Here is a 9,564-nt window from a genome sequence, read left to right on the forward strand (position 1 = left end):
CGGAATCGTCCGGATCTCGGGGGGTAGTTCGTTCCAGAGGGTGGGGGCACCCACAGAGAAGGCCCTCCCCCTGGGGGTCGCCAGCCGACATTGCTTGGCCGACGGCACCCTGAGGAGACCCACTCTGTGGGAGCGTACCGGTCTATGGGAGGGAATCTGTGGCAGAAGGCGGTCTCGGAGATAGCCAGGTCCAATGCCAATATAAGTGTCCAGACATTATAGTGTCCAGAACCAATATAAGTGTCCAGACATTATAGTTTAGCACGGTATATAAATATGCCCTTATAGACTATGTACTGTATCCCATAGTGAATTTGATAGGCAAACCAGCACTACCTGGGGTGTGGGGGAAACAAGTCTTGAATCTTGAATCAGAATAGAGCTGGAAGGGATCTTGGAGGTCTTCTAGTTCAGTCCCCCACTCAAGCAGGAGACCCTATACCAGGGGTTCGCAACCGGTGGTGCGAGACGATATTCCAGGGGGGTGCGAAAACTTGGGTTTTCAAAATTATAGTGTATATGCATAATTTGTTGCTGTTATTTCAAACTTTTGTAAGGGGTGCGAGAATATATCAGAAGCGTTCTAGGGGTGCGGGGTATAGAAAAGGTTGGAAGCCGCTGCCCTATACCATTTTAAACAAGTGGCTGTCCGGTCTCTTTTTAAAAACCTCTAGTGATGAAGCACCCACAATGTCTGAAGGCAAGCTGTTCTACTGGTTAATTGTCCTGTTAGGAAGTTTCTCCTTAATTCCAGGTTGCTTCTCTCCATGATTAGTTTCCATCCATTGTTTCATAATAATAATAATAATAATAATAATAATAATAATAATAATAATAATAATAATAATAATAATAATAATAATAATAATAATAAAGTTGGAAGGGACCTTGGAGGTCATCGAGTCCAATCCCCTGCTCAGGCAGGAAACCCTATACCATTTCGGACAAATGGCTGTCCAGTCTCTTCTTAAAAACTTCCAGTGCTGGAGCATTCACCGCTTCTGGAGGCAGGTTGTTCCATTGGTTAATTGAAAATAGGTTGACCCCCTCTTCTTTGTGGCAACCTCTCAAATACTGGAATACTGCTATCATGTCCCCCCCCTTCCCGTCCTTCCTTTTTCTAGACTGGCCATTACCAAATCCTGCAACTGTTCTTTTAGTCTCCAGGCCTTTAATCACAGAAACAAACTTGAGAGGGGATGGACTAAACTCAAATTAGTCAATTAATATTTAATATATTCAACAGGATGATGAAGAAAAGCAGGAAACCATGGGATGGCAATACAACAGGTTATCCTGAAAGAAGCCATGAATTACTGCTTATTATCTTGAATAAAATGGGCCTACTATTAATGTAGTGATTTCTTCATTGTTAGTGGATTTGGTATTTAGAAGTATAATTAGTAAGGTATGCAAAGATTTAAAAATTGAGAAAAGGGTTCATGATTGATCCAAAATTATCAAATCATTTTCATAGTCAAGTTAGAATCAAATGGTGACTTAAACAGCTTCACTATCTTAACCACTATATCATATGGCCTGTACATCATGGAAAATTCATTGGAGGTTTAACTTCCTTAAAGTTTCTAGAAGACCTTGCCTGCAAATCATTTTAAAAAGGAAGTGGGGGGTCCCCAAACTCTTCTATAGGCTGACACAGCCTCTATATTATAGCCTTCCTCAACCTCCTATGGGTGTAAAAAATCTATAACATGTTTAGAAGATGTCTTCCAGTCTATATGTAGCAGATGGTTGCCTGTAAGAAGCAGTAGGCTCAAATCATGATTTGTATGCCTTTCCATCTTAATTATACACAGTAGTTGACTGATTAGAGACTAGATGAGCAGTGTAGCATGGTTACAAAAATACATTGCCCTATATTTCTTACAAATTCAACGTTGTTACCTCAGAGTATTCAGGGGTAAGAAACCTATAGCCCTGTACATGTTGCAGAACTGCAATTCCTGGCATCTTTTACTATTGGCCATACTGGACGAAACTGTTGAGAATTATTTTCAATATAGATAGACCTTAAGATCACAGTTTGGACTGGAATTTTAATTAAAAGTTGTTGTCATAAATCAAGGCACCATGTGAATGGACTTGATTTTATGTCCATTTTTATTATAGTCATAAAGCAAGTCACTGTAGTCATTAAGCAAATTATGTGGTTGTTAAGCAAGTCACATGGTAATTAAGTGAAGTTCATTGTAACTTTGAATGGTCATAAATGAATTACCTATATAACCATGGCATCTCCCCATGATGCATTGATATTGTTTTAGCTTCTTCAGCTTTTTGTGCAATGCATATGTCTGTATATATTTATTTGAATTGTTTCTAAATTGTTTTAATGTAGGAATGATTATGACACCCTTCTTCTGCATGAATTAACACTGAAGGGAAATAACACTAATAAGGGACATTTGTGATGCATTTGGTGACAAAGCTCAGATTAAAAGTTGGTACAGATGTATCATTAGGTACCCCATGTAAACATCATGTTTTTAATCAGAACTACAGGCTTTTTATGTATAATTTTTTCAGTGTCATCATGTTTATTGTAAAGTCAAAAATGAAACAAAGAGAAGCAAAGAAAAACAGCTCACAACAAATTAGGATTTATGACACCAAATTGTAAAAAAAAAAAAGAAGCTGATTACATTTTGGTGTCCTGTGAATAATTAAAATGCAAACCATTAAATGAATGAAGCAAGACAACACATAATTAAATACTATAATGAAAAAAGTAACTACAAAAAAAGTCTTGCCATGCAGAAGTGGAACATTTCACATTCCATACAAATTTTATATTCCGTTCACACATTGTAGTAGTTTTGGCACAGAGTTATCACGGCACAGCAGAAAACAAGTCTCAACTTTTCTAAACACGGTTGAAATACTTTCCATTTACATTTTCATACAAATTTGAATACAAATAACATTATCTCCTTATTAATCAATATAAAACATTTCAAAAGTGTAAAAAGCAAAAAAACCAACCCCACCCCACACCCAAATGGTAATATGCTCGATCAGATTTCAACAGAGAGGCTTTACAAATTTCTGAAATAACCTGAAAGTGTTTATGATAGTTTGCCTCTGTAATGTTTCTGGAATTATCCTTTGCCTATCAAGTAAGCTTTAGGCAGGTTTTTCAATAAAAATAGTTTTAAAATTCAAGTTTTGAAAAGAAAATAAGAATGGCTTTTTTACTAGTTTCTAAAAGTAGAGCAGATATCCAGGACTGGAAGCTATTACTGCTTCTCATGCTATTTTATTAAAACAAAAATGGAAAAAAATGCAATGATTTCAGGGGAATTACCAAACCAAATGTGGCTCAAGCAACAGATTTTATTAAACTGTACAGAAGATATTGTGATACTAAAACAGCAGATTTCACTGTCCCTATTAATGCATTATTCTACTAATATGCCACAACTTAATACACCAGGGGAGAGCATTTTATAACCCTAGGTTGTCAATGGATATTACATAAAGTGAAAGTGACACTGTATTCTATTCTTAATCTTTCTTTTATATGACACTATTGATCTTTTCTTTTAGGTAAAAAAAATCTATGAAAAAGGGAAAAATAGAATAGCTCCAAAGAAACTACTAAATGCATTATACCAAAGTAGATTATAGTCTACTTCAATGGTTCTCAACCTTTTCTTCATCACGGACCCTTTTCAAATACCTTTTGTGAACATGGACCAGAGCCACAGACCGCCAAGACTTAACTCAAGATTTAAATCATAACGTTTCTTCAAGCCTTCACGGACCCCCTGTAACAACACTGTGGGCCCCCATAGGTTGAGAACCACTGGACTACTTGGGTTCAGATTTTCCTTAGAATGTATCCATGGAACTTCTATATGCCACAATTTATACACTGTTCGTCTCCAGATGTATTGTGACTTTTGCTTCCAAAATTCACATTGGCTATGTTGCCGGGGAATGCTGAAGATAATAATGCCAATACATCCGGAGTGAGGAAAGTTATTTCAGATCTAATAGGCTTTTCATAGTTGTCCAAAACTCACTAAGTTCTGTTTTAACTATTTTAAAGTGTGACTGCCATGCTTTCTCATACAACAATAAACTATTGCACTCCATACACTAGATTAGGACTTTTAGTGTTATCAAAATAACACTGTTCGTATACTCAAACTTAGAAATGTTAAATTCTGATTGCAATATGCAGCAGCACAATTGTACTCTGTAACGCACCATCCAAAATGAAGCTTTAGTAATGTCCTAATAGTTAATCCAGAATATTCAGCACTACAGTAAAACTTTGGAAGTTAAATGAGTTGGAAATATGTGCGAAGGAGCTACTTTCAAAGCCTGTTTCTACAAGCAATCAGTATCTTCCTAAGATCTGTGTGTCTGTAGCCCAATGCACATAGAAAACTATCAATCAACAAAGCAAACTTATTTGCTAAAAAGTAAGCTTCATGAGATTGGCTTTTACCATCAGTAAAGGATTGCAATTTAAGACTATAAGCAGTGGTGGGATTCAGCCGGTTCACACCACTTCAGTAGCTAATTTTTTGTTGCCCAGGCCCAGAATGGACTTCCGGAAGCAGCATCCACACAGAGAACCGGTTGTTCACATATTTGAATCCCACCACTGACTATAATCCCTAGGAATATCCTAGAGGCTATAGAATTAATCAAACTATCATTTTTAAGGATAGAATGATTTGAACTTGATACGTCTTCCAAGTCAGTGTGGAAACTTCTAGCAATTTTTCTTCTGTCTGACAACTCCATCACAGAAAGGGGAGAAAGCAGACTAGGCAAGGGCTGTGCTAGAAGGGTTTGAGAATCAACACAATGCATTCCCCTTCAATTATTTCAGAATGATAAAACATGTAAAATAAAAAGAAGTAACTCCAGGGAAGAAAAAAAAGTGTGCAAGAAATAGGAAAGTCCTCTATCATTTTATAGATTCCTAAATTCTTAAAACATGAACATTCTTAGAAATATGTTACCTGATTAAGTAGAAGGTCCTATTCAGTCAAATTTTCTGTTTAAATTAATCAAAGCAATCAGTTAGATGTGGCGCCCTAACCTGGATCCTTGGTTGTTTCTATGCAATTATGTTTGACATATAACCATAATTTGTGGAAATATGAATTTTATGTTTGCTTTGACTCAAGAAGTTGGTGGATTTAAATATCATTGCATTGTGTTCCTTTTTTCATTTTTACTAAGATTTTTATCAACAGAAAAAAGACAGAAATGGCAATAAATAAGCAACAGTGTGAAAAAGACATATTTATCGCACAAGAACAACCCAGCTATTCAAGAAGGCTTTGTCCAGATTGGATTTTCCTTAATTATTTTACAATAATGCTAACGACATGTTACTTGAATGGCAGGAAATCTATATTAGAATCGGTAAAACTGATTCCATTCTCTCACCTTGCCCAAGTAGGTGAGCTGTACTGCCAGATAAAGTGAGCATTTGAAAATGTTTATTTCCTATAAATCTTAATATATGGTACGTTTGTCTGTGTGTGCCTTCTAGTCCATGTTGATTCCCGGTGACCATCTGGACAAATGCCTGCAGTTTTCTTGGCCAGGTTTTTCAGAAGTGATTTTGCTCTTCCTCCTCCTTAGGGCTGAGGGAAAGTGACTGGCCCAAGGTCACTCACCCAGCTTTGTACCCAAGATGGGACCAGAACTCATAATTTTCTGGTTTCTAGCCTGATGCCTTAATCCAAGGGTAGGCAACCTTGGCTCTTTTATGACTCATGGACTTCAACTCCCAGAATTCCTGAGCCAGCCATGAGTTGAAGTCCATGAGTCATAAAAGAGCCAAGGTTGCCTACCCCTGCCTTAATCCCTATACCAAACTGACTCTAATATATAGCCCACTGCGGTATGTACGAATCTTTGGAATTACAACTATAAAATATGCAGGAAAACCCCAAATGGAATTATACATTTTATCCGTTAACCTGCTCAAGAGACCTACAGGAGGAACAATAATAGATGTATACTTAAAAGAAAACTCCTGCAGTTTCAGCATTAGCATAGTATTGAGCCATAGCTGTGTCGACAATAGGTCAACATAAACAACAACAAAAAACTTAAATAAACAAACAACCCAAAATTGTTTAAATTAATTTTAAAATTGAAAGCAAAAAAGAAAAAAAGAAAGAAAGAAAACCACATAGAGGGTATAAACATAAGAAACATGAATAAGAAAACAAAATGGTTCTGTGCAACAAAATGGTGCTCTGTTCTTACTCAAAAAATGAAAAAAAATTAGGATACTTTTTCCTCAGCGTTCTTCGCCCTTTTGTTATAGATGCCAAGACTAGAGTTCTCACAGCTTTTCCTTTACTGCTAATCACTGTCATCCTCAAAATTGACCTCATCATCGGTATCCTCCTCCTCATCATCATCATCAGATAAGTCGAATTCATGGAACCCCAGCGCCAGGTCGACCTTCTTCCCTTTTCTCATAGAAGTGGTTTTGGAAGAATTCTTTTTGGCTTGCATATTGATCTGCATTCCAGAATGCAGGACGGATCCTGCCTCCTTCATAGAGAAGACATCCCCAAAACCTTGCATCATCAAGGCCTTCAGACTCTGGTTCATGCCAGCTACCTCCCCATTACTCGCGGCGGTAATCTGACATGACATCTCTGCACTGTTTGATTCCTCTGTTTTAGATTCAAAGTAAGATGCCTCAGACATTCTGGCAGCAAAAGGGAAGCAAAACTAATGAAAAAGGGAAAGGAAGGACAGAGGGGGAGGGGAGAGGAAAATTAGAAACCAATTAAAATCCCAGCAAAAGACACCACCAGATTAGTTAGCAGTAAACAGAAAGTAAAATGATTAGTGAACTTTAATACAAAATGCCAAGTCAGCTTTTGTTTATTTTTTTTAAAGACTTGGTTATTGTAACTCCATAAAAATATCAGAAACCTAAGGCATATAAAAGGCATCATAACATATACATTTTGTGTATCATTAAAAGACTGGGGGNATATATATATATATATATATATATATATATATATATATATATATATATTTCAGAGTCTCATACAGGACTGACAAAAAGGATGCCTCTGCAGAACTGTATATGGCTTATGTTTGCTTTATGTGCCCATTTTTCTATTGGAATCAAAAGCCACCACTGGTTGACAATCAAATTAATTCTGGAGAAAGCAGAAACAAATCCTGACTCTTCAAAATTAATAAACAATTCACACCTTTTTTTTTGCTGGAAATTAGCAAGTAATAGATACAGGATTTCAGCTTTATGACAGCTCCTTAATATAAAAATAATTTCCCATTATTTCCTATAAGATAATATTTCGTGCCACAAATTATGATGGACACAGAGTCTCCATCTCCTGGTCAGTTGCTGCCAAGAATAAGTAGAAGTGGCTTGTTGCCACACAGAGATTTTAAAAAACTAAGCCAGTCTGTACCTCACAGCTGTATGACACATAAAATCTTTCCCCACATGTAGCTACACTACTTGAAAAGATTTCAGAAGACAAGACAAACACTTATACTGAGAGAATCCTAAGGAACTCATAAAAGCTTTCATTCAATTGATCCCTTTTGCTGATGGAGCCCTTTCTGTCAGGGAATGATTTTATTCCTACTCTCTGCTACCATCTTATGCTTGCTTGTTCAAATGTTTTGGGGATCTGCCTGGAGATAAGGAGGGACTGTCTATCAATGCGAACAGAAGTCTACAGGAAGTTCTCGACTTACAACAGTTCATTTAGTGACCGTTCGAAGTTACAACGGCACTGAAAGTGACTTACGACCATTTTTCACACTTATGACCATCAGAGCATCCCCACGGTCACGTGATTTACATTTGGATGTTTCATATTTATGACGCTTGCAGTGTCCCAGGGTCATGTGATCATCTTTTGCGACCTTCTGACGAGCAAAGTCAACGGGGAAGCCAGATTCACTTAATAACCGTGTTACCAATTTAACAATCGCAGTGGTTCACTTAACAAATGTGGCAAGAAAAGCCGTATAATGGGGCAAAACTCACTTAGCAAATTTCTCACTTAGCAACATAAATTCTGGGCTCAATTGTGGTCATATGTCAAGGACTACCTGTATATCTATTCTGCTATATGGCTATGCATAGAGGAAAATGTGCAAGTTGTGATCTAACCAAGCAGAGGCATCTGTGGGGGTAAAAAAAATGTTATTGTGTTATATTGTATTCCTTTCCACTTCATTGGCAATTGCTGGACATTTCTTTTGTCTATACAAACTATTAGCTACTGCCCGAATGAGACTTTTTGGCTGTCCCCTTGACAACCTAGTTCCAGGGGGGGGGGGGAAAGTGAAACACTCTGCATTAATGCATGGATACTGCACCCACCAGCTGTGTTTTTGCAACAACTAATAGGGCAGATATTACATGACCATTCTGATAGAGCTTTCTGGCTTTTTAAGGTTCCTGATAATGTATTTGATGTGAAGCTTAAAATTGCAGCCATTCCCAGTGATTGGGCTAAGCTGTTTCTTTCTTCATATAATTTCTTTCTTCTCGGCCTAATCATACAAAGAAATGCATGTTCAAACTCAGGCCAGGACAATGCTTTAATATACTTTGTAGTTTTGAAGGCTAGCATGATAGAGCTGTAAGAAGCTGGAGTAGAATCACAGGATCCAAATCTCAAAACACCAGCTGTAGTATTCTTGAATTAATCATTCTGGCTCAGTATTATGTATCCTATTAATTTGTTGCAAAAAAACAACGACAACATATTGGTTAAGTGGAGAATCAATGCAAGTGCATTCCAATCCATTTGGGATAAGGAAAAGAATTAAGTGAGCTATACAAACAGGACATACCTTTGAATGAATAAAAGGTCTCTCCTGGAAGAATGTTTTAAATGTTTGGCTTTGCCATTTGTCACACAGAACTTCTTTTAGATACATAAAATAATAATCTATTTCAACTTTAGCTCAATGCCTGATTCCTTTACAGCGGGGGTGGGGAACCATGGCCCTTTTATGACTTGTGGACTTCAACTCCCAGAATTCCTGAGCCAGCATGGGAGTTGAATTCTGGGAGTTGAAGTCCACAAGTCATAAAGGGGCTATAGTTCCCCACCTCTGCTTTGCAGACACCTCCATTTAGTTTTCTAAGGAAATATGAAAATGCTTGCCACTACCTTCTCTCAGGATATTTTTTCAACATCCCTGTCTAGCCTGTAAAAGTATACAAACTATTTCAAAATAAAGAAGTTCTTTAGAAAAGTCCAAAATGAGACAAAATTGATATGTTGGGACTTTTGTCTAGAGACTCCAAAAGCAGACAAGATCACCTGGAAAACCTACTATAGATGTTCCCCTTTTATCAGGTTCGCCTGATCCACCAGTTGCGACCTTTTCTGGACCGGGACGCCTTGCGCACGGTCACTCACGCTCTCGTCACCTCTCGCCTGGACTACTGTAATGCTCTCTACATGGGGCTCCCTTTGAGGAGCACCCGGAGACTTCAACTGGTCCAGAATGCGGCCGCGCGGGCGGTGTTGGGAGGGACTCGTCGCT

The 9,564-nt window shown here is 37.7% G+C and overlaps 1 protein-coding gene across 2 annotated transcripts in view; it reads right to left on the reverse strand.

The window, feature by feature from the left end:
- The window catches only part of MAP3K20 (mitogen-activated protein kinase kinase kinase 20), a 113,305-nt gene that overhangs the window by 30,564 nt on the left and 73,177 nt on the right, over nucleotides 1-9,564 (reverse strand). The window contains exon 12 of one of the 2 annotated variants that reach the window (XM_015819311.1): nucleotides 6,344-6,741. The exons of the other annotated variant lie outside the window; for it this stretch is intronic. Within the exon in view, the coding sequence (XP_015674797.1) occupies nucleotides 6,364-6,741 (378 nt within the window). The 3' untranslated portion in view covers nucleotides 6,344-6,363. Of the gene's footprint in view, nucleotides 1-6,343; nucleotides 6,742-9,564 lie in introns of those variants that run through there. 2 annotated transcript variants of the gene reach the window in all.

This window comes from Protobothrops mucrosquamatus, unplaced genomic scaffold (genome assembly GCF_001527695.2).
Source record: "Protobothrops mucrosquamatus isolate PMUCROS unplaced genomic scaffold, P.Mucros_1.0 scaffold_148, whole genome shotgun sequence".
Classification (NCBI taxonomy): Eukaryota; Metazoa; Chordata; class Lepidosauria; order Squamata; family Viperidae; genus Protobothrops; species Protobothrops mucrosquamatus.